This window comes from Mus musculus, chromosome 9, assembly GCF_000001635.26.
Source record: "Mus musculus strain C57BL/6J chromosome 9, GRCm38.p6 C57BL/6J".
NCBI classification, from domain to species: domain Eukaryota; kingdom Metazoa; phylum Chordata; class Mammalia; order Rodentia; family Muridae; genus Mus; species Mus musculus.
The window spans coordinates 29007605-29033673 of record NC_000075.6 but is presented as its reverse complement, the minus strand read 5'-3'; the positions used below and the strand labels follow the sequence as shown (position 1 = coordinate 29033673).

The following is a 26069-nucleotide window of genomic DNA, read 5'->3' as shown; positions in this document are numbered from 1 at the left end:
CAAAGCAGTAACTCAAACAGGGCAGGAACCTGAGGGTAGCAAATGAAGCATCATGGAGAAATGCTGTTTACTGGCATGCTCCATGGCTTGCTCAGGTTGATCTTATAGATAAATGATAGATAGATAGATAGATAGATAGATAGATAGATAGATAGATAGATAGAAATAGAGATATATAGATATAGATACATTCCAGTCACTTAGGGATCGTACTGCTCACTGTGGACTGGGCCCTTCCAAACCAATGATCACTAAAGAAAATGCCCCACAGACTTGTATACAGGCCAATCTCATGAAGGCAATTTCTCAATTAAATTCCTTCTTTCCAGATAACTCTAGGTGATGTCAAGTTGGTTAAAATAAAGTATCATGATCACATCCAACAAACTCCTCCTAACTCCTCCCACCCACTCACTTTTTTTTCATATGTGTGTGTGTGTGTGTGTGTGTGTGTGTGTGTGTTATACACACATACACACATTGAGTTTAAGTTGTGTTATCCATATTCTCCTGGCTATAGAGCATCCATATGAGTCTTGTTGACATACTAGGAGCCATGTGCTTAGAGAAAACTGACTATTTCTACCCCAGAAGCCATCAATTATCCATAGCTCCTCAGTTATAGATAGAGGCTCTTGAGTACCTTGCTCTCTGTGCTAGAATGTTGACTGATTTGATCTTGTGCTGGCAACCACAAGCACAGCTGCTCTGAGTTCAGGATCACAGATAAGCCTACTGTGTCCAGGAGCCTATTTTTGCTCTGATCCTCTCCAAACTCTGGCTCTTACAATATTCCTGCTCTGTTTTCCATTATGGTCCCTGAGCCTCAGGCAGTGTGTGACATAATGTCCCATTTTTGGCTGAGCACCCCACTGACACTTTCTGAACTTTTTGGGGTTGTGAGCATCTGTGTTTACCCCTGACCACTGCACAAAGAAACTCTGATGAGATCTGAGAGCTGCAGTAATGTATGGGTGGAGAGGCATAAAATTAGAGGGCAGTTTGATACTACAGAACAAGCAAATCTTGAGAAACTGAAAAATTTGGGAAATCTGAGATTCTGCGTATAGATTGTGAGTATACCATAGTTAATGAACTTAGCTAATGAATTTCACAGATTTTTAGAATACATTCCTATGCATAGTTCAAGGTATAGTTCTATAAATCCATAACAACTAGAAGTAATCAGAATATATAATTTCCTCATCCTAAAACACTTCTTTAACTGGCTCTCCACAGTCAAGCTTCTCATAGTCTCTTGGCATTTGTTGTTCAAGTTAGATAGTTCACTTCAACTTCACTGCCTCTTCCCTCTGTCAATATGTCCATCTGGTTGATATCTCAAACTAGATAATAATTCCTTTATTTATGATTTGTTTTGTTAAGAATTACTCTCTGTATGTTTGTTTCCAGAATATTCAAGTTTACTGTGTAAAGGCTGATAAACTGTTGGTTTTTATTAACAGGAATTTCTCCCGAGATATCCGGCCCCATCACAGTCTTTCTATGTTGAATAATTATGTATTACATCATGTGTATTTTGGAAATTATGTTAGGAGACTTTGCATCCTATAAAAATACTCTGAGAACATATCCAGAGATAGAACAGGCTGTTTGAAGACATACTCAATGCAGCTCAGTTCACGCCTGAAACCTGGACTTTTCTTCCTGCTGGCTGTGGCTGGCTATGAGACCTATTGTGCTTACACATCCCTGCATTGTTTTCCAACCTGTTGGTGGAACAGGTGAGGCTGACACCAGTTTCATCCTCAAAGTGGGGCTGTATGAGTCTGTGACTGTATGGATCAGGTATAAGCACTCTCAAGGCTAAACTTGGCTTCCCAGGCTGCTTCAAGGGTGCCCTTCCTTGGTCTCCCACCACACTGTAAATCACCCACTCTCTCCAGCTCCTATGAGCCCCCATTTTTTGCTTTAAAACCAAGACCATCAATCTTCACAGGTCTCACTGCTGAAAACACAATGATACTCATTTCATGTGGTTAAATACAACTCCGAGAAAACATGGGAGGAGGGAAGAGAATTTTAAGATGGAGCAAATATTCCTCTAAACATTTAAACACAACAACCCCCTTCATCCAGTTCCTCTGATCATGAAGAAAGTATTTCCCTCAAAGGTTAGTGACAGGTAGAGACACAAGGAAAACCCAGGGTGTGTCCCAAAGGCCCAAATTGTTCTCCCTGCTATCATCCTCAGAACCAATGGATGACCTGTCTTGATCTTTTGATCTTTTTTCTGCTGGACCATCTATCTAATTGCAGGATATTTCTCACTCTGAATTTAAGCAAGGAAAACTGGGATGAATTAATGCAGTTAAAGTAAACTGCCACCATCTCGCTCTTTCTTGAGTTTTCATCTCTTCCCTTGGAAACCTTACTTACACCTGCCCTCAGAGTCCTTCAATAATCTGTTGACATTTGTCCAGCTGTACTGAGTACCAAACAGACACAGTGAGTAGCTGTGCTTGCTCCATCTTAACTGCTACTACAAATCCAGTACGGAATTTAAAATACTTACAGTACGATTGACTGAAAGTCATATCATTTTAATGATTATTAATATGAGCATGCACATTCAATTTTAAACCCTACAAGTGAGCAGATGTCTCCCACTGTTCTGTTCATGGTAAAGCAGAGCAGTCAGGAAATTGGGAACTGAAAGTGGTAAGGGATATGACTCCAGAGCGTCGAGTCAGTGTGCTAGGGGTTATTAAGGAAGTAATAAAGATGCTTCATTTAGGGGCTCGAAATAGGCTTTGAGATCCTGAACAAATGGCTTTAATCACCAAATCTATAAAAACATAGGTAAAGAATGAATGTTGACCTAGCCAGCTAAGTGTATTGTGAGCAGATGTGTCAAATTTACTTTTATTTATTCATTAATTTTTTTCAGCAGCTGTATATTGTTTTTAACTATACCCCACAGATGCAGACGTATTGCTTGCATTCCACAAACCTTTAGTTAGAGATCACTAACCATTCTATTTCAATGTAGTGATCACTAACATGGGACACAGCAAAGTATAACTAACACAGGACACCAAACTTCACAAAGATGAAATCTAAACTGTAACCTAAAAGAAACCCAAGACCACCTGAGAGGGGAGAGAATTTCAAGTTAGGAAGAGTCAAAACCCGCGTCAAAGATGAAATAACCTTCTTCAGTTACCATCTATTGTTTCAGGCAGACCTGAGAAATTATGGAAAAATACATAGAAAATGAGAAAGAAAGTTGTCAGACAATGAAGGGATATGCTGGAATCCATTCTGGCGTGGCATTAACCGAAACAGATGGCAACACTCCACTAATATTATTAAGGGAATGCATTCCAAGTGGAGATCTATAGCAAGTTTTAGAATTTCGAATCTCAAAAGACTATTCTAGAGGCTCTGAAATACAAGAGTACATGTGTTAAATGGTGTAAAAAGGATAGAAGCGAGACCTCATTTAGAGGTAGAATATGTCATACTTGCAAGGTTTTTGCAGTTGGGACATGGTGTGAGTAACTACTAGTTAGTAGTGATACCTTTAGGAGTAAGAGTTTGAAGATTCTGTGTTAGAAAGATCAAAATTGGGGAGCATTCCAGATCTCTCATGACCATGTTTGGTTAGCCATTGTAGCCATTGCATGTGTGAATATAAGTTTCATGCAAGAGAAATAGGGCTGAGAACAGAATGTTTGAGTTGCTGCCATAGACCTGGAACTTCAAAGCAGAAGAATAAATTATATGGCCTAAGAAATGACTGAATAGTCAAAAAGAATATAAAGACTGCATGGAACTGGTCTCTGAAGAATCTAATGTGTAGAAATTCAGGAAAGTATGGGAATCTACTAAGGAGATTTTAAAGGTGTTACCAAAGAAACAAATGTCAATTCAGAGGTTATGATGTAATAGACTCTAAGATGACCATTTAAAGGAGATAGCTGTCAACTTTGTAAATTGCTGCTGAGAAATCTTTTAAGAAATTGCTTAAACATTTGCAGTGAAGTCGGAAAGTTGGCAGTCATTTGATGGCTTTGGGCTGGAGACGGGGAGCAGAGAGGTGTGAACAGGTGCTAGACTGGACTGTCTCAAGCAGGAACCAAGGGTACAGGGTTTCAGACAGCACATTTGGACAGACATTTAAAGCAGCGTGACTATGAATACAAGTCCATGGAACACGGTGCTGATGAGACAGATCGTTGAAAGGTGAAGGATGAACATTCATAGAACTGGCCCAGCACAGCAGAAGCTGATGACAGGCACATAATGACAGTGGAGACCAATGATGGAGTGACTCCTTTGAAAAGGTAGGCAGGGTAATCACATTGTGGCAGGGACAGGATCAAGTTATTTACACTAATAATATAAGATAGAAATAGAAGTAAGTGGTAAGGGCTTTTCTGCATGAGGAATTACAAGATAGGTCAAGAAGTCGAAGGTTTATCACAAGGCAGTAAAGGGAGAAGAAAGGATGAACAGGCTGGATCAGTGGATTTGAGACCCAAGATGAAAGAATAATTGTTGTTGTATCCAGTTATGTACCAAATGTTGTAGAAAGACAGAATGTTGTGGATACAGTGAGATGTTCAGATTTGTGACTTCGCAGGTAATAAAGTTCCAGGCAAGTTCTGGGTTTAAAATGTGAAATAGGTCACAGAAGAGATCAGAGGAAAGTGTCATGAAGAGTCGTGAATAAGGGAGTCAGGTTTTGATCAATTGTATTTCTGGACAGCAGGTCTCTGAGAATAATGTAGAAGTGGGACTGGTGATAGGAACTCTAAGCCAGGATAAAGATGTTCCACAAATGAGGAGAAATTGCCAGGTCAACATAGAAATGTGAAGAAGAGACACGCGTAATTATTAAGATGACAAGAGCCGCAAAGTCACAGCTTTGAAAAAGATTCAGTCTACAACTTTTGTTAGGAATCAAAGACACCAAGTGACTATAAAGCATGTATGTTATTTGAAAATTGGTAGCTTCAGCTTGAAGGTCTGTAGGGCCATACAGATTCTCAAATCCTCATGACAGGGCCAGGCTGGTATCTCTCCAAGAATACAAGGGCATAAAGGAGCTAATGACCATGTATACCAGCATCCAGAGTGTACAATGGGAGTCCTGGGAAAGGAGAGGGAGAGTGTGGACTTAAGACAAAGGGAGGGTTAGCTGAGCCATGAACTATAAAACTGATGGAAGCAGGCGACTGACGCTTAGAGTAAAGGTCAGTGAACCACTGCTGATGGGCCAACTCCAACCTGCTGGCACTTTTGTATAGCTATTTTTTTTTTCATTTTTGAATTGTTGAATATCAATCAAAAAAGGAGAATAGAGTTTCTCCTCTATATCCATGGATTTTTGTATTCATCTCCTTAGCTATCCACCATCCAAAGTTATTACATCTGCATGAGACATTTATAGAACACCCTTTCTTATCATTACCCTCCAAATAACATAGTGTGACAAAATATTTGCGTAGGTTTGTAGTATGCGAGACTTTGTAGATAATTTAGAGATAATTTAAATCCTACAGAAGGGTATATGTGATTAGAGTACTATCTGCAAATACATTTTACATTTGGCCCTTAAACCTCTGTAGATGTGGATATCCTCAGGAGGCCTTGGACCCAATCCCAAGTGGTGGCTTAGGATGCAACACACTGTATCTTATAACAAGTTAAAATGACCTGACATTTAAATGTCATTGTCTACAATTAAAGCTTTGTTAAGAGGCAACCACAACCATGTGGTTTCTGTGTCTCCTCTGATGCCCTGTCAGTGGTGTTCAATAGTTGTCACAGAGGCCACATGGTCTGCAGATCTTAAAATTGTTACTCTTCTGTACTTTACATAAAAAAAAAAAAAAAGACGTTGGCTGGCCCTATTCTAGAAGATATGTCACTTGTAGAAAAATGGTGATTCAGTCTTGTGCTGTGGTCTTCAACACATTAGAGGATGTCAGACAGTGTATGACTGTGGTAGATTTCTCCTGGGGGTGGCATTGATGTAAAGCTTCCAGCGGCAAACAGGAGTTACAGAAGCAAGCCTCTGTACTGCCGAAGCAACTGAACACCTGCCTTTACCAACCACTTGCTTTTCTTGATTGACTTGCACTTTTTGATTTGCTCTCTGAGAATGTTGTACAAGGTGCTTGGATTATGTTCTCTTTCTTTCCCTGAACTCCTCCCAGATTCATTCCCTCTTCAGCTCTGACTCAACTGTGTATCCTTGTTTTCCAGTCCATCACGTGCCACTTTGTGCTACCCCAATATTCTTGGATGTGTGGCCTCCCACTGGAGCATGGCCAACTTCTAAGAGGCTATGCTCTTAGAAAAAACTGACCATTCCTCTCTTACTAGCTAAGAATTGCCAATAGCTATTGATAGAACTTCATACCCACATCTCTCAGAGATGGGCTTTGGTCTGGCTTGGGCTAGCAGAGACCTTGTACATGCTTAACATGCAATTTTATCAGCTGCCTCTCTCATACTCTCATCTCCCCTTAATGCTCCTCCCCTCCTTTCTGCCTCCTTTTTCCCCATGCTTTCAGGTACTGACTCCATTCTGTTATCCCACTGTACTGCAGAGGGTCACAGTCAAAATTTAGATGCAGTGATTGGTCTCCTGAAGCTGAGTGTTAAACAACATTGACAAATGACTTTTCATCAGTCAGAGTGGCCAAAATTCTCATGTCAGAGAGCAATAACGCTGGATTCTGATTGAGTGAAATGCCCCATCCTCTCATTAGTTAGGATTAAGAGATAGTAAGAGTTACCAGGTGTGAAGATTTGAGGATTGCATGTTCATGTGATTTACAGGGAGCCATAGACGGCAGATAGGGAGAGCAGCATTGTCAGTGGCAGGCACCATCCTAGATCCAGGAAAGACATCTTAGGCTCTAAACATCTTGAACAGGAGGTGAGGGCTAAATCTGATGCTCTCGAATGGCATTACCCTGCTTGGCTGAATTCAGCACCTTCACTGGCAATCAGCTCTTTCTTGGAACCATCTCCTCCAATGCTGCTTCCCCTTCCTGCACAGAGCTACTCTCCATGTGGCACGTGTCCCGTGTCCCCACACAGAGGTTCCCCTTCCTTTGCAGAGCCCCATTTCTTGTTGATGGCAGCACTTTCCCTCTGCCTGTCCTAGGAAGGTAAAGAGCCTAATTACGTTGCTCGCAATCACTGCCTACTAATTACAAATAGACAAAGCTGAATCACCACCAAGCCGATTCCACTCAGAGACAAAAAATTAACCAGATTTAAGACAGCTCTCATAGACTCTTCTGATGAGGACACACTGTGTCCTCATAGCCAGAGGAAACAGGGACATGAACAAAGAACCTTTAAGGAGGGGCATTTGTGAAGACAGCAAAACCCAGGTCTAGATTTTTTTTTCTCCATACAAAGTGTGAAATAAATTATTTTTGTCTGAGGGTATTTTGAGAAGTCTTTTCTATGTGTCCACACCTACAAACATAAAGAAAGAAACAAACAAAGAAAAATCTTAAGAGGTAGATATCAGCCATTTTCTTAGAAATGAGAAAAGACAGTTTTAAACCGTTCATGATGGCTGTGTCAGCCATCTAAATCAGTCAGCGATTTCACTTGATTTTACAGTCACTCAGTGACTTCAATGTGCTTAACTCTGTTGTAGGTATAGAATAAATAAAAGATTCCATTCTCTTGAAAAGTAGTACACAACAAGGCAGTGTTATCCCTGAACCAAAACAAACAGAGGCATATACTGAGTGGAGACAAGGGAGGACGTGTGAGGGTCAAAACAGGGTTCTCACAAGCACTGTGCCAGACAGCTGTGAAGCCTGCGTAGATGTTTAAAGTGGACAAAGCAGATAAGACATTCCAGACACAGAGAGGGAGATTCAGACACACAGATCCATGTACTGCCTGGTATTTTTAGAATGCGGCTGGTGTGTCTGGTGCATTTGAGGAAAATGCTAAGGAACAAACCTGGAGACATAGGCGAGGGCCCAAGAGAAGCTTCTGTATAGCATAATGTCAGTCATGTCAAGCAGAGAATGAATTTAAATAGCAACTGATTATTGCTATTGCCAATATTTAAGCAATCCTAAGTTGGGCAATAATAGAATTAACAAATAAGCCAGACCTACCTATGAAGTTAGATAGAGAGAATAATGAAGGCCCAAATGAAGATAATAGCATTAATGAAGAGGTGCAGAGAGCACAACAGGAAGTGTCAGTGTGAGGGTGGGACCCCTCCACCAAGGTAATTAGATTGAAGGTGTAGAAGACATAAGATAATATGATTCCACTTCACCTCAGGAGAACTGGGAGTTGGCAGAGCTGTGAAAGGAGATGAGAAGAGGAAGTGGGGAGTCTAGGCAGTCAAGTCTTGGGAACAACAGATGGGCATTTCCCTGCAGATATGAGCCTGGGGTGCAGCAGGCTCCAAAGTTGGACTGCAGACATGGAAACCACGATCTTGGCTAGGAATTTCCATTGGAGGAGCAGTGTGAATTCAAAGTATGAATTAACTGGCAAGAGAAGATGAAAGCAGAGGAGGGCTGGGGTCTTATCAAATGTCACCATTGAGTACCTACCCCAAACTTCTGTGGCTTTTTTTTTTCCTTTCTAACCCTGAAGACCTCCTGGGTGTCAATTATTCTTCTAGGGTTTTCTCCAAATTTTCTCATATAATCCTCATACCCAGTCTATAAACAGTAAAAGAATATCTGCATTTTACTACAAAGAGTGGTAAGATTGGATAATTTTCTCAAGCTTACCTACTTCCTAAACTCCTGGCTATAGGCAGAAACCAATGCTACATGTCTTCTCTTACTGTGTCACTTTGTATCCAGTTTCCAGATGTGTTTACCGGGACAGGTAGATCTCATACAAAGTAGCAAAAGTAGCAAAGCATACTGGGAAAATAAGTAAGCGCTTCTGTTGTTTTCCCTACCCTTTTCCTGTTAGAGATTCCATGTGGTTGAAGAATCCTACCTATGTATAATGTATAGTGTATAATGGAATTAATAACAAAGTTGAAAGGAATTCACAAACAGATAGGCAAGGGGTCTGCACATGCTCCAGGTAACACAATTAGGTATGAAGTATTTGTGTTGATGGCTAGGTTTGGGCAACTGTTTGAAAACATACACACACATACACACACACACACACACACCTTTTTCTCCTACGTGAAATCTTTAATGATGGATGACAAAGTTTTCAATCATGTCTCTTTCTTTCTTGGCTCAAATGTTCCTCTTCCTGCCATTCTATGTGTATGTCCATGCGACTTCTCCAGTTACTACCCTCTGCACAGGGCCGGTATGCATCCTTTCTGGACCAGTTGCAAATACAGACACAGGATTTCCATCTCCAGTTTTCATAAAATCTTCTCACTTTTCTTTTACAATCCCATTGAATGTATCCCTTAAATTATCTCAATTACAGAGTTAAAACCAAGGCTCTTCTTTACTCCATGCCTTACCAAACAACCGCCCTTTGTAAGAGTTTTCTTGGCATGTGAACTGACAAATGAGAGAGTCTGCTCTGCCTCTGAGAATGCTGTTTCAAAAGGGAAAGCCGTGTCCCCTAACTCCCACCTCGGCCACAACCCACTACCTCCATACAGGACCTACCAGACTCCATATCTTTCAAACCAGGTGTTGGTAGGCAATGACTATACCCTTTAATAAAATGGATAATTGTCTGCTGTGCATGGGCATTCTTCAAAGGCTTGTAGATAAGCTACTTTACTTCCCAGTCTCCATAAAATGTTTAAGGAAGCACACGTACTGCGATGCTTTAACTCTGCCGTTATGTGCTTGCTTTTGACAGCTAGATTTAGAGGGCTTTATTTTCCTTTGAGAAAGTGTGAGTTGATGCAGATTTGGTTCTATACCATCACTACTTGTGATGTGAAGGACCACAACAGTGACAGTGCAGATATTAATTTTAACATCTTCAGCTGCTATCAGGTTGCCCTTTGGTAAAGAGTAGAATTGCCCCTAGGGAGAGCATGTACACACACACACACACACACACACACACACACACACACAAAGCTGTTTCAGGTTCAAGCTCCTGGGCCAGAGTTCCATAATCCTCCAAATAGGAAACACTGCTCAATGAGTTTTCCTGATAGCTATATCCCAGATGCTCACGTACCAACCTTCATGCGTCTAAGACTTCTGTGAGGTGGAAGTCAGTGAGACTGCTAGAAGCGGGCCTCTTCCTGAGCATGCCCACTCCAGATCAGCAAGATCCTAACCCTTTAGCAACCTCTCAAATAAGTGGACTTCCCTTAAATAATTCTGGGCATGCAGTGCCAAAACGATTCAGTCTTTCTTCTGTTGCAACACTCTACACTGACTCCTGTCTCAAGAGAGTCAGAAAGAAGCAAAGCAAATGCCTAAAGCCTGAGATGACATGCCACTGCCGGCTTCTATATTTATCGCCCCCCATCAATGTCTTTCAGATCAAATTGGCTGAGTTTTACAAATCAAAAGCTGATTTATTTATTTATATTTTATTTATTTTTTTAGCAGCCATCAGCTGCACTCCTGCAAATATTCAGGTTCCAGACATCAAGCTGAGAACTCCAAACATCCAGCTGTGTTCTTTGATTTTGATAGCATCACCCAGAATGGAAGGCCTGCATGCTGAACTCAGCTGGCAGGTCCCCAAGCGGGGAACATGGGAAGGGCACCTAGCTAATAGAACCCAGTAGACTCAGAAGTCTCACCTGTCCTGAAAACAATCACCCCTATCATTAGAGACTGGCTTTTGCTAAGAAATAAACAGACCCTGACTCCAGGGAAGAATACAAAGGGCTCCTTCTCACAAACATTTTAGGTTGTAGCTTCTCTTTTATAGAGAGTTAATTCATTCTCTCAAATTCCCCAATCTGAATGACCAAAGAAATTACTTTTTTACTCTTTATACCTTAAAATATGGCACTTTGCATATGCATATTCATAAACATTGAAATATATGTGCATTCACTTCCAAATATCTAATGAATTTTAGCATACGGAGAACCTATCCTTGGCATTTTACTCAGATATGTATGCATATCTATATTTACACATGCAATATATGTTTGGAATCAATTCACATTTTGCATTGAATTTATATTGCTTTATGATGGGATCAGGTTAACAGATTAATTTTATGAGTTTTGTTTGCCTTCACAAGCAGAAGTTCTACTGAACAATGAAACTATTTGGGAAATATCATCCTGTGTACATCCCATACATAGATGAAACCCTGAAGAACTCAAACATAATTAATACCTTTGCATCCAACAGAAAGGGAATTACCAAGAACTGTTAAAATGACTTTCCCAGGAACAAGAAGTATCCATGTTAGCTAGAAATTGGGTGAGGGCACATAGGTAATGCCATGGAGATGTTTCCACACATGCACTGTGTGACATGAGCTGGCTGGTAACCAGCAGTAACCTGTTTAAGGAAGTGTCCCCCTAAAGATGGAAGCCAGCCATTTAGAACAGTTCAGCATATGTCACTTTCTAAGGATTGTCCCTGTATTTGATAGCAAAAGTAATTTTCTCATCCAGTCTTTTCAGGCTTACTCCTCAGTTTGTCGTGGGATAAAATCAGTTTGAAATCTTCCAGAACAGTTTCTATGAAAGACAGCTTTTAAATTTGCCCACTCTGGCAGAGATTATCAGATTCTCTTTTGTGTCAGCCCCCTGATCAAGATCTAGAGGAAAATTGAGCGTGTGTGTGTGTGTGTGTGTGTGTGTGTGTGTGTGTGTGTGTGTGCGAGCGTGAGAGAGAGAGAGAGAGAGAGAGAGAGAGAGAGAGAAGAATGTGTGTATATGTGTAAATGTATCTTTAACATTTTCTTCTTAGCTGTGAATTCAGAATGTTTTTCAAGCCCTCAAGCAGACTTACCTGGGATATGCAACAATACTTGATTTGTTTTTAAGAAGAAGTGATCCCGAGAAATTGTATTTCTTGTAAATCAAATCCTATTTTAAGTGGAAAGAGTAGAGATGCTAATTAAGGGATATATGATGAATCCTTTGTAGAGTTTATTACATCCCTACCAGCAAAGATGATATCTGACCTTCTTTCATTTCTTAGCTGAGATTTGCTTGCCTTGCTTTTTTATATTAAAGTGCCCAAATTTAGTTCATACCACTGAAACTAGTAGGTGTGGTATTTCTATTCATTGAGGGGAATGCCCATATTATGCACTCATTTCATGCCTACAATTATCCTGTAAGACAAGTGACATTCCATCTTCTGGAAGAGGAGTCTCAACCACACAGATGCTATCGTCCACTGCAATCCAGAGGATGTGAGTTGCATCCAAACTTGTGGCTGTTCACTTGAAGCCTGGAAGTGTTCCCTATAGTCTCAGCATCTCTTCACTCATTCTTTCCAGCCTCATCTGAGGCCATCAGAATATATTCTGCAACAAAGGACAGAGTGAACAGAGCTCCAGAGTTCACAGATTGGGTGGTAAAATTCTTATGACCTAAAATAATAGCAACCCTGTTGTAAATTTTATCATACCCAAGAACAAATTTGTCGGGTGAATGGCTGTAGTTATTGGAGGGGCTACAGCTGTTCCTTTGCTTAAGATTTTTATGGTATGTAGACTATAAATCATTCATCACCAATTCCATATTGTGCAAACATGTTTAATATTGGTAGTCTCATCCCACTGTACCTATTGCTATGTGGGTTGTATGAAGGGCCAGTATGATCCCCAACCTTGCCTACCCTATCATCAGAGGTTATGGACCACTTCTGTGTCCTACATTGCCCTAATCTGTGCTCTTGGTTCCAGTATTACACTGCACACTCATGTAGTAGAGTGTGAAGTGTCCAGTATGTAGTCACAGAGACTGTCTCCCTGCCTGTCTTTAGTTTATGGTTTTGATCACTTTCTTCAATTCCCACGTAAAACTGCTTTTTCTAGCTTCTTGAAGTTGGTACCCAGAACCTTGCCTCTATTGTGGTGTCTCTGTGTACTTTACTATTCAGAGTGGGAAAAGAGAGTGGCTTCCTCCAGTGTAGACACCAAACTGTGCAGGCTCACTTACTGTCATAAAGGGTGGGTGGCAGCTCACTTAAGCAGCTGTCCTGAAGCCCACTCTGAATTTTTCAGAACTGCCCTGATGCAGACTGAGGGATGAGAAGTCTCAATAGTTAGTAGGTTGCTCTAGCCCTCTCGCCTTTAGCTGGCACTGCTAAATTCTGTGTTGGCATTAATTTTTAAAAATAATTCCTACTCACTTCTGACGTTGGGATTCTGGGTTCTATATTTTTCTAATTCCTGTGGCCCATTGATTTGATCTCAGCTGCTATACATACCATAAAAATATTAAGCAAAGAGTCAGCTGTATCCCCTCCAATAGCTACAGCTGTCCTCCTGACAAATTTATTCTCGGGTATGATAAAAATAATAACATGGTTCTTATTATTTTCAGTTAAGAGAGTTTTGCCACCCAATCTGTGAACTCCAGATCTTGGGTTGGCCCCATCCTTTGCAGCAGGCCTCCCAGATCAGCACTGTGGCTAGTGATGGGCTCTGGTTGGAGCTTTGGGAGGGGCAGATCACAGTGAGCTTGATCCTGTTGGCTTCATTTTTAGTGCTTTGCTTGTCACATTGCTTAATGAAGTAGCTATGCTCCTGAAAACTTGGCTGTGAAACATTATCTGTGAGATAATTCATACCTACTCATTGAGCTACAGTTTTAAATTAAGCATGCATTCCTCTGAGGAAATAATTGGCTCCAAGACTAGATATAAATTATACTAAACGCTTCATAAGCCTTCTGAAGTCACATATTTAAGGAAAATCTTTTCCTAAAACACTAATAGGAATTACAGTTTTTTTAAAGTCAGAAAATATAAATATCATACAAAAGACAAATGGCAGAAGTAACTCTGCCTTAGAAGCAGAGCTACCCCAGGGCTGTACATAGGCCACATGTAGTACTGGAACTTTTATGATTGAATACAACCTGTTGAGTCACTGGGTCATGAAATCACTATAATCACTCAAGCCAATCAATCGTGATATCAATAAGTATTTGACAAACTATCAAGTAAACTAGTTTTCTAGATGCATTGGAAGCCACTGATATCCATGACCTGGCTCCTATTGTGTACAAAGTTCAACTACATTGGAAAAAATAAAAGGTCAAAGTGTGGCCCACAACTGTTATAAAACATCATTAAAGCTACAGGTTCAGTGACTGCATAAAATAACTTCCTGAAAAACTATAAAAAGTCCTCAACTCAGGAGACTCTGGATCTATATATGTTAGCAGAATCCACATAGCTATGCTTTGACTAATCCCTCTAGTAATTAACAAAGGGCACATACCAATGTCTCTGGAATGCATATAGATATAAAAATCTACACATAAAGAACAAATTTTAGTATCTCACAGTTATGGATAGTTTGATATGTAAGTCAAGGCATTTGTTAGTCTAGGCTCTCACTAACAACTTTGGGAAGAAAGTCTTCTTTTTCCCTACCACAGCTTCAGTGTTTTCTGCCAATCCTTGGCATGTCCTATCTTACTGGGGGCATTCTACCATAAAAAAATGAACTCCCCCCCTCAAAACATCAAAAAGATAAATGAAAGAAGAAAGGAAAAGTGAGGGCCTATGCAGAGTTACATTTGACTGATAACTAGATCATAAGCATCCTTTTGATGGGGAACAATTCATGTCAAATTATATAATTTTCATGGACAAATCAGAATATGAGATGGAGGTGTGACTTCCTTAGGCAGACAAGAGATAGAACCATCTGTGAAGGGCAGGCTCATCATCTTTGAATCTGTTTAAGATGAGAAGTAGCAGTCCTTGACTACAAGTCAGGAGGGGCTGCCATAATGGTTCAGTAGATAAAGTTCTTGCCACATGAACATGAACACTGGATTTGGATCTCCAGCAATCACATAAGACCCTGACAGCTGTGGTAGTCAAAGAACAGGGATCCCTGAAGTGTGATGGATAGATTACCTGTAATCTGTAAACGCTAGCTTCAAACACAGGCACAATACAGGAGATGGAGAATGACTGGGGAAGACACCTGCCATCAACTCCTGACCTCTACACAACACACTTCTATACAACACACACACGCACATTCCCACACTCCAATCTCTCTCTCTCTCTCCCTCTCTCTCTCTCTCTCTCTCTCTCTCTCTCTCTCTCTCTCTCTCACACACACACACACACACACAAACACACATACAGACAGAGAAAGAGATGAGAGAGAGAGAGACTGAAAGTACATAGAATTATTCTGAAATCTCCTAAAGACAAACTGGTAGTGAAGAGAAGTTATCTAACTCGCAGGTACAGTTAGCTAACTCACTGCATTATGGAACTAGATGGTACAGAGTTAATGTTGTGTGAGTCTCAACTTCTGCTCTTTACAAAGGTGATTTGTCTGTCACCGTCTTCTCCACACCAATGCAGGATAAACTCTAGCGTGTGATGTGTTCCTTTCCAGGGGTGCTTTTGCAGTAAGGCACAGGCATATGTTTGATCCACTTGTGATGTTGGAAGGGTTGGACCATGATGAGGGAAGTACTTTAGGATCATGAGTGCCCTTCCCACCCAAGGATGCATTTTCTTTACAAGAGAAAGCCAACTCATAAACAAGCAGCTATTGATCATGAAGAGATTCTTCAGTTGGCTGCTATCAAGTGCCTTGCCTTTTTCCCTCTTAAGAAGCCTGTAGCAATTTAGAAAGTATGCTCAGTTAAGTTGTTTTTGTTTTTTCCTCCTCCTGTATTCTCTCTAAGCTCTTCATACTAGAGATAAAGCCCTGATCAATTTACAGCCAGAGAGTAAATGATGTTAGGAAAAAAAAAAAAGAACTTAGAAAGAATGAAAGAAAGAAAGAAAGAAAGAAAGAAAGAAAGAAAGAAAGAAAGAAAGAAAGGAAGAAAGAAAGAAAGAAAATTCTAAAACTTTCTATTTCAGTTGAGCAGGTTTTACTCTTGTCTGGCATAAGTGATAGCAATAGGAACATCAGTTCTGGAGTTTCCGAGTTTAGATTACTGTTTCTGTACTTTTTCAGCCCAATTTCTTTCCATGTAGGCCTCTAGTAAAGAAAGACTCTGCTGGGCAGTGGTGGCACACGCCTTTAATCCTGGCACTTGGGAGGCAGAGGCAGGCAGATTTTTGAGTTCAATGCCAGCCGGGTCTACAGAGTGAGTTCCAGGACAGCCAGGGCTATACAGAGAAACCCTGTCTCGAAAAACCAAACCAAACAAACAAACAAACCAAAAAAAAAAAAAAAAAAAAAAAAAGAAAGAAAAGAATGAAAAAAAAGAAAAATTCCCATTAAGAGAAAGTGAAAGCAGTGAAAAGTAAAATTTATAACCCTCTTTGATGCAAATGAACTGCTTTTTCCAGACCTTGTTTACTGGGATCGATGGAATCATATGGGTTCTTCAGTTTCTCACTTTGTCTGAGCACCTATGATGGTAAAAATGAAGTCTCTTTGGTATTTGTATGACTTGAATACCTAAATATTTGGATCAATCGACACCACATGCCTTGCCTAAATCCTAAGCCATCTGCTTCTTTCCTTACACATTGCTTGGCAAGAATAGATGGATTTTCACGGTCACTCCTACCCACCATGTTCTTGCAGAATACTTGATGAGTTCTTGATGCCAATGACCATTTCCCAGCTTGCATGTCAGCTCATGACTATACTCCTTCCTAACATTATTTTTTTTTTGATGTCCACAGATTAAGTTCACCACAGCTCAGCTTCTGATAATCCCAGTGTGATCACAGCAAGCATATCTAGATCACCTATCTAGATTCAAAACAAAAACCAAAAGACACAGACATGAATTGGAGAAAAGAAGTGTCCAAAGATAACTGGTTCTTCTTGTTTCTCTGTCTTGGTGGTATGCTACCTGGCCCAGAAAGACCCAAAGTCCCACCAATTATCAGAGTGACAGTGGAGCCCAACCCAGAACCAGCTGTCCAGAGCTAATTTATTTCCTAATGCTGAGGCACTGTTAATTTATAAATTACACTGGTAATTTGAGCTATTATTAATTTCAGATGGTGTAGGGCAAGCCTAATTAAAATATGACACCAATTGCCACACATATGTACCAGGGACTACCATTTAAAATTAATGGGAATATTAAGTGTGACACTGGTCTCTGAGATGCTTTGCACAGTAATTATAGCGTTCTAGCGCGAAAAGATCTGACAAACATTGGCCTGGAATTGATACTAAATAAACAACAGCCATGCAAAAGGAATCACGATTTCTTTACTGGAATCTCTTCTCACTTCCTCTCCTCTTCCTCAACCAAGGTTGTAAAGAGTATATTAGCCTGAAATGACAACACTGATACAGAAGTTTCTTACAGTTGCTTCTTGAGTCTTTGGAGAATTCAAGATCATGGTCTTCAAGGCTAGACTGTGAACTCTGTTTTCTACTTAGTCAGTGTATCCTTGCATCTTGTGGATTTAATATCTTTAGTGTTTGTTTGTTTTTTTTTTTATGAGAAGTTGGCACTTCTTTTCTTCTTCAAAGGAAATAGAAAAAAATGCTGGTAGTCATACAGTAACGATTCCATAAGGCCTAACTATATGTAAATGAGTGCTTTGGGCCAGTATGGTGACGCTGGATGGTGGCACAAGATTATTGTGGCTAAAAAATTTCAGGAGAGTGGACAGTGATGGCCCTTCCTTACAACATAGTGGGATGTGTTTATTTCTCTATTATGGTTGCTGCGGTTGCTATTGTTACTGTTGTCATGACACTAATGCAGACAGCACTGTCATGTACAGCTACAGCTTACACGCCAGGAGCATAATGCTTTGTATTATGCTAATTTCTTAGTTATTGGTTTTATGTTCTGGGTTAACAGAAACATGTGACATTATGGAGGGATTTTTTTTAAATGGCCTACATCGAAGAGTCCCTCTTCCACTTCTCGGGCTGTCCACATGATATGCAGTTTCATGCCAGCTCCCTCTGTGCCTCTCTAAAGTATTTAGGATTAACAGCATCACCAGGTATGCAGTACATGCGAGTTTCCAAATGTTTTCATGTGTCCTGTGTTCTTTTTCTTGGTAGCTCTCAGTAACTCTTTGAGTTAGCAGACCTATTGTGTGTGTGTGTGTGTGTGTGTGTGTGTGTGTGTGTTACACTTAGCAAAGTGTTTCTCCATTCCTAGAGATAATCCCACTGTCAGTCTGTTGTCCCAGGACTGAGCCTAATGCCCCTTCTGCTTGCCTTTTATAAAGCATCCTACTTTAGGATACTGTCATTCTCATTATCTTCATTAAACACTGAAGGGAGGGTTATCACAGGAGGTAAACCGCATGTGCCTTACTTTCTATTGTCAGAGTAATGAAGACACAGGGCAGCTTTAAGACAGAACTTGAACATTTAGATTCTCTGAGTGTCTTGGGCTCAGCCAGGTGTGGTGGTACATGCCTGTAATCATGTCATTGGCGAGGTGGCAACAAGATCATGTGTGCAAGATCTAAGTAACATAGTGAGTCTATTGCTTATCCTGGGGTATATGAGGTCAGCCTGGGGTATATGAGATCAAGCTGGGACTTAGTCTTTGCATAACTGGATGCTCATGACTATACATTATGTATAGGACGTGATATGGATATGGCCTTAATATTAATGATTTTCCCCCTAGAGAAGAGAAATAAAATTTTTGAAAGTTTAAGTGATAGAGCAATATTTGTAGTCATGAATTCTTACTTCTTTCCTTCTGCTTGTCTTGTGGTTGGATATTGCATGGGTGGTCCTGATGTTGGCTTCTAATTTGAGTTTATGCTTAAGAGTTCCAGAAGATCAATGTCTGGAAAATTGGTATCTACCTATCTGTTTGTCTACTGTGAAAGCAAAGGTATTTTAGCTGTATCTGTCTCACTGCTCGTTTTTCCTGTATAGTGTGTGTGTGTGTGTGTGTGTGTGTGTGTGTAACCATTATGCAGTATCCTCAATTGACTCATGCCCAGGCTGGCAATATGCAGCTTAGGATCAGAAGCTTATTTTAAATGGTGCATGGAGGTCAGAAAGAGTTAAGATGCCTGCTCCAGTCCTAGAGCTGGACCACGTGGTATGATCCCAGCAGTGTAAATGTCAAAATTATTAATCACTTATGGAGATCCAGTTAATTCTCTCCATACATGAGTTCAGGAGGATCACAAACACTGCGGCTGGGACACTGGGCAGCCAAGGGAAAGAGGGTGTGAAAGCAGGGAACAAAATAAGGAATGAGAAAGAGAGACTCTGTAGAGTTCCTAAAATGTTGAGCTGACAAACTGACATTTCTCAGGGTGCTAGTGGTTCATACCTTGTTTTCTGGAGAGAGGCCTGTGCCTTTGCCTCCTACTGACTACATCTCCCTCTTTCTCCCGCAGCCGTTGGCTTTGTGAGTGAGGATGAGTACCTGGAGATCCAGGGCATCACTCGGGAACAGTCAGGCGAGTACGAGTGCAGCGCCTCCAACGACGTGGCGGCACCAGTGGTACGAAGAGTGAAGGTCACCGTGAACTGTGAGTGGCCTTGCCAGACCGACCCCACTCCTTGAGTGTGCGAGGGTGGCCTGCTACCAAGACTGCAGCAAAGAACCAGCCCTCAGAGGAACCGGAAGGACCCAGCGTCACTTCCGGCTCTCTGCTTTCAAGAACTAAAGAGTCCGGGAGTCCAAAGTCATCTGTTGTGTTGTTTTGTTTCACAGCCCTGGGTGCCACCCTTCTTTTTAAAAGTAGTTGAGAGTAACTTTATATATTACCAAACTTTCATACATGACTAGCAAATCAATAAATGGCATTGAATGCATGCTTTATATAAATGTACTTTCAAATTCAAAGTTTTCCAGTAATTTAATTACATGAGGGAGTGGCAACCTTCCCAGACAGATCTTCTCAGTAGGCAGAGAGACCTGAGCTAGAACAAAGACTTCACCTGTGTGAGCTACGCCTTTTGTATCTCAGCCCTTTCATAATGAAGATGTTGCGGTACATAGACTACAATTTCAATATAAGTACAAATGCAAATTGGTAGAAAATCTCAAATTATTATTTTTAACTAACAGAAGCAAAATGCAAAATCTCTGAAGGCCACTTCACTTTCCTTTTCTCAACCTTCTACATTCTCCCTGACATTGATCTACATGAATTTTCTACCAATTTCTCACCCCTTTTTGTCTGAGTTCCTTGCTATGTGCCTTGACTTGGTTCCCTATGACCTGTGGAAAGTTCTTGCTTACAACAGAATATAACCTAGACCAGCGGCATAAAAGCCTCTTCCCCTAAACATGGGTGGGATGGGAGAGGGGAAGGGCATCTGCGATTAATGTTTGGTGTGTAGTGTCTTGATTTGCGCTCCATTTTGAACCTAGATGTTATGAAACACTTTAAGTAGTAAAAGTAAGACATTGCTACCCTGTGTCCCTATTAGTTAAAGTTTATTTTTAAGGAACCTTGAAATTATTTACAGTTATTGACTCAAAATATTTTTTTAAAAAAGTAAAAGCAAAGGAAATAAAAACATATTATGGAAATTAGTAAAAGGGGGAAGTTAGCCCATGACATATGAAATATAAAGCAGCCGGCTGCAGGGTTCATATTCAGAATCTGTCTTTACAATGCTAAAGCAAAGGAAAGGTCATCTACTGTAAGATGTGCATCATCTGCCAAGATAAAAGCAAGTGATTCTTTTAGGCGAAACCTTGCTTGTCCTAGTACTGTGACCCCAGAGAAAATTCTCCCCAGGATCTGTGCAAATTGACACTTTCCAATACAGTCCACATACCATGTACAATGTCCCCGCATCAAACAGAGCAGCAATTTTAGTGAGCCTGTGTTTTTTAATACCCATCAGGGCAAACTGCTGGGATGCCACAGGTAGCTGAGTGAAGACTTCAAATGAAGGCAGACCAAGCAAGGAGGTCTAGTTTAGCACGGGATCCATTTCAGAATGCCCGTGGGAAGGGCTGGTGTGTATATCCTTCAGGCAACTCTCCATGAATATTATTAGTTATAACCGAGTCGTAGGTGGGAATTGAATAGTTTGAAGTCATACACTTTGGCAAGAACCCGGTGTACAGAAATTCCATGAGGAAGATTAAAGGTGCTGAGGGCCACCCCACGGAGTGTAAGGCTGATGGGTGGGAGTCTTCCTATGAAAGTTGAAAGCCTATAAAGAGGCACTGTACCACAAGAGCTGACAGCTAAACCTCAGTACCGAGAGAAGCAACGTATGCTGAAAAACGATGACTTCCTTTAAAACTGCATCCAGATTATCCCCATTCTCTGCAACAGCCACACAGCAGTCCGATGATGCACATCGGTGGATGGGGCACAGGGAGTAAGAAACAAAACCTGTGAATGAACCAGCGTTTTACTTTTTATTTTCATGTGTACCTTTAAATTGCATGGGCCATCTTCTTTCTGTAGATCCACCATACATCTCAGAAGCTAAGGGCACAGGTGTCCCCGTGGGGCAGAAGGGGACTCTGCAGTGTGAAGCTTCCGCAGTCCCTTCAGCAGAATTTCAATGGTTCAAGGATGACAAAAGGTACCCATCCTCTCCTTCATCAACCCCCCCCCCCAAATTCCCAATTGCAGACAATCGAATTTTAATTCTTGGGAAATCCTCTCCTGACATGGTATGGGGGGCAGGGGTGTGTGAAAGCAAGGCTTTCTAAATTAAGAAAAGCTCAGCGAGGGTTCTGATGTCGTCTTCTGTATTATCACTCATCAAACAGCAGGTCTGAAAGATAATATAATTTCGCCAAGCAAAAATAAGAAAACAAAAGCCACCAACAACATTGTGAGCTTAGAAAATAATGTATTCTGCAGAGAGCTATTTTTAACACTTTCCCAGGCCTAAGGAATTCTGATTGACTCTAGGAGGGGCTCTCAAGCTGCCTGCCCATCAAGGGTCTCCACTTTCCTCCCTGAGGTGCTCAGTGCCACTGTGCACAGGCCCATGACCTTTGTGCACCCTCCCTTGTGTGCAGGCTGTCCTTTCTCTGTAGGAGAAAAGAGTCAGGACTGTTCCCTTCCTTGCCATTGTCGCAGCCATCACAGGGACGTTTGTTGTGAGTCCCTGAAGATGATCAGTTTGAGGAGTTATCAAATTGCATGTCAGTGCAGGGGTCAGCAACTCCGCATAGCCAGGCAGCATGACAATTACTACTATCAAAGAGCTATCTGGAGGTGGATGAACAACAAATAAATGTGTATGCTCTGTCTGTGTTCAGAATATTGTCATAAGAGCAGAGGTGGTGGCACTGGAGGTACAAGAAAGTCCTGGGAGATCTGTGGATGGTTGAGCAGAGGGAAGAAGACAGGGATCAAAAACCACAAAGAAAGTTTGAGCAAGAGCCATGGGGGCCATCCCCATAAGGAAAGTATCTTCTTACCTTAGGGCTGGTGCTCATGTCACTGGCTTTTGTTTCCTCATGCAGTCTCTAAGGCCTCCCACTATCTTCTAGCTCCTCAGTCAATAAATTACATTTTATCTAGACTCAAGTCATTCCATCATAAGATCCACATTCAGTGAAGGACACTGCAGGGGATTTGAGGACACATCCTGGCAGCCTCTGGTGGGGTGTGTTAGAACTAAGGCAGAAAGAGGTGGACAAAGCCACTGAAAGAAATGGAGCTGGCTGTTTTCCTTCATTCAAGAAAACATAAATCCTTTTCCCCCCGACATCTTTCTTATAGTAATAAAGAGAAACTGAGACTTATAGTCCCATGATTTGCCTCTGTTTAAGAACACTATTGAAGTCTCTGTGCTAAGCCACAGAACTTTATTGTTCAAATTCTTGATATGAAAAAAAAGAAGCAAAACAAGCTCTCAAAATGTGAGAAGAAAATAGAAAAAAAATGTGTGTTGAGGCAAAACATCACTCCAAGCAGAGGCCACAAACTCTGTCATCATTTAGCCAGAAGAAAAAGGGAGACAGTGCTCCAATGCTGGCTGGCAAGGAGACCATGGTTCAGGCAACTTTGTGGCCTCTTTAAGATCTTTTTTATATCTTTCTTTTTGCTTCTTCCCACTGATTTTTCTGTGTCCATTAATTCCTTTGCTCATTTATTCATTTCCATCATTCTCCCACTGAGTAGGTTTCTCTGTCCTCCCAGCAGTGATCATGCCAAGAACATTTCTACTGTGTGTTCCTTGCCACAGCTTTTCTTCTTTGTGCCACTGAGGCTACAAGGCAACTGTGGCCTCAGGTCTCAGAGGGAACATGACATCTGTTCCAGTAAATGACAACTGAGGCCCATTTCATTTTCACTGACACACGCAGAATTCCACCACAAATCGAAGAGGCTTTGGCCGGGACAGTTAGTTTTCTAGATGACTTTGGGGGGTTCTCTTGACTGATAAGTTTGCTTCCTCACCCTGAGTCTGCTGCCAATCAAATGAAGAGGAGATGAAGTTCTATTCTTAGGAACCCTTGACACCTCACAGAGACAGTAGCCACTGAACGGCCTACAGCTTCTTTAAGAAACTTAACATGGTTAGCAGTCAGGGATGGGGGATCCTTGAGTGCCTAAGGGGGTATTGTGTGTTGTCCCAGGGGTGTGACATGCTGCAAAGTGCTGATGGCCATCCTGCACTGTGGTTAGATGCAGACATTTCTGCGCTGCCAAGTTAAGAACCTGCTTTGGGTAAATCTTTTCCTAATATGGAGCCAAAATCCAATTCACAGTTTGGTTCTGATGGGAAGATGTCTTACTTTATCTAGATCACTGCCAAGCTAGGACATGGGCTCCGCACCTATAAAACTCACAGAAGCTTCTCACCCTGGCTGTGAGTCTTGGACAGCACCCCTTCATAAAATTAACTGGTATGAAACAAGCTGGAGCTAGAACAGTGGCCTCTGGTCCCATAGCAGGGTACCTCCTGCCATTTCACAGAGCCGAAGGGCCTTTCAGTGAGGATAGAGGACTCACACCAATTCATTGACCTTAGCTTTTGAGAAAGGAAGACACCTAGAGGAATCTTTCAAGACTACAAAGCAAAGCAGGTCCTACAAGCCCATCATTTTACTTGCACAGAAGCTAACATGGCCAGGGAAGGCAATTCCAGACCAATACCCTGAGATACCCTGGCAGACTGTCGAAAATAGTTGTGTTAAATAGACTGTGTCTTTATGATGATGATATCATGAGGTGGTGTAGATATCATTCCTCCTAGACTTTTAGTTCATCCTATGAGAAAAATTAACTGTTTTCTTTTTCTTCCCCCTTCACCTGCTTTCCCTTTTCTGTTCCTTCTTTGCCTAGACTGGTCGAAGGAAAGAAGGGAGTCAAAGTGGAAAACAGACCTTTCCTTTCAAAACTCACCTTTTTCAACGTCTCTGAACATGACTATGGGAACTACACATGTGTGGCCTCCAACAAGCTGGGTCACACCAACGCCAGCATCATGCTATTTGGTGAGACTCTGCCCTGAGATGGGTAGCAAGAGAGTGTGAAGTAGGGTAGGGCTGATGGAGGGGAAGGAGTGAGCAGGGTAATGTATGTGAAAGAATAAGAAGGGAGAGAAAGAGAGAGCACACATGCATATAAGAATATAGGCCTCAGAAGTGGGCAGAGAAAAATGCAATGTTCGTTTATCTGAAATGACAAAAGTCCTGAAATGGGAGGAAAAGGTGGCCTTAAGATGCCAAAATGACTTTTCTTCCTCCTCAGTGATATCTCCAAAACTGACTCGGGGATTATAATTGGACAAAGTAGTTAAGATCTCAGAGAGGAGCATTTACAGCTTCAGTCCTTAGCTCACTGGGCTAAATAACATGTTCCCTTTTCTGAAACTTTCCCAGCCATTGGCACATAAGAAAAAAGTGAATAACATTCATAAGAGCTGAATCACAGCCCTTGGAATCCTTAATAATATTCATTTCAGAGGCAGCAGATAAAGAAGACAGAAAATGGGATTTTCCAAGTTCTCTATTTGTGTCGATGGCTGGTAAAGGCATTTGCCCATCCTCACCATCATCTTGAGAGATGTCATCTCATTGTTCATGTGCCAATTCCTTGGCTCTTTACTCAGGGACTAAGTTTATAAAGTAATTTTTCGGTCCTCATTTCATGCCTAGTCACTGTATTGGTGGCAGAAGCAGTAAGCAAGCTCCTTGTGAAGGACTGGATACCTACACCCTGTGTGAGCAATGTCTATTCAGGAGGGACTGGCTGCCCATGGCTTCAAAGCCTTAATGGGTACAGATGCTTCTGATGGGCCATGTGATTCATTTTTGCTTTGGAGAGATCCCAGGCAGCCTCTCAGCCTCGTGGGTTCTGCTCCGCTTTCTGGCCCTGCCACAAGCCCTTGGTGCTAACAGCACATGCTCCGTAGTGCTATCTCGGCTTCTAAATCACATCCTCCCAACCTCCGACTCAGCATATGAAACACAGCCCAGTACCCAGCATTAGCTGAGAGAGCTGGGACAGGGAAGGCAATGGGTGAGCCTAGAACACATAGCTCAGAAGGAACACAGGAGCATGCTGTGAGTAAAGTGACTGAGAAGCTTAGAGTCTCAATAAGGTTAGCCATAAGCATTCTCCCATGGATGGAGAGATCGCCACGGGACTCACTTGTGCATGGGAATCATCGAAAGTGCCCTTCTGTGCATGGGAATAGCCATAAGAATTCTCACATGTACGAGGATAGTCAGTTGTGCCTCTCTTGAGCATGGGAGTAGTCACAAGTGCTTCTCAAATCTGTCAGGTGTTTAGGGTTGTACAGACAATATCTGTCTGTGTGCACAAAGGATACATTAGGAAAGGGCAAGTGCATCCACAATCCACATTGTTTTTCACAGCATCTCTACCTATCCTGCCTTTTGGCCATAGCCATGCCCAGTTTTGGAAATGGTCTGCCCCTCCTTCAATCTCCTCTCAGTTCTAAGATGGAGACAAAAAATGGTTTGTCCAATGACTTTTTCCCACTAGCCTCCCAGCCCTCTTCTCTCAAGCTGTATCAGGATGAGAAAAGGGGTAAGAAGAAGATGTTTTAAGAGTAAAATAATAGTTGTATCCATGACAAGAAAATCAGTG

General features: G+C 41.5%; 1 protein-coding gene across 9 annotated transcripts in view; it reads left to right on the top strand.

Annotated features, from left to right (window-relative positions):
- Nucleotides 1-26069, top strand: part of Ntm (neurotrimin) — a 968521-nt gene that overhangs the window by 929596 nt on the left and 12856 nt on the right. For 8 of the 9 annotated variants that reach the window (NM_172290.4, NM_001357598.1, NM_001357597.1 and 5 more), the window contains 3 exons: nt 19413-19547; nt 21453-21573; nt 24297-24448. In NM_172290.4, the coding sequence (NP_758494.2) occupies nt 19413-19547; nt 21453-21573; nt 24297-24448 (408 nt within the window). Of the gene's footprint in view, nt 1-17624; nt 18042-19412; nt 19548-21452; nt 21574-24296; nt 24449-26069 lie in introns of those variants that run through there. The other variant, XM_006510211.4, reaches the window with a different exon arrangement.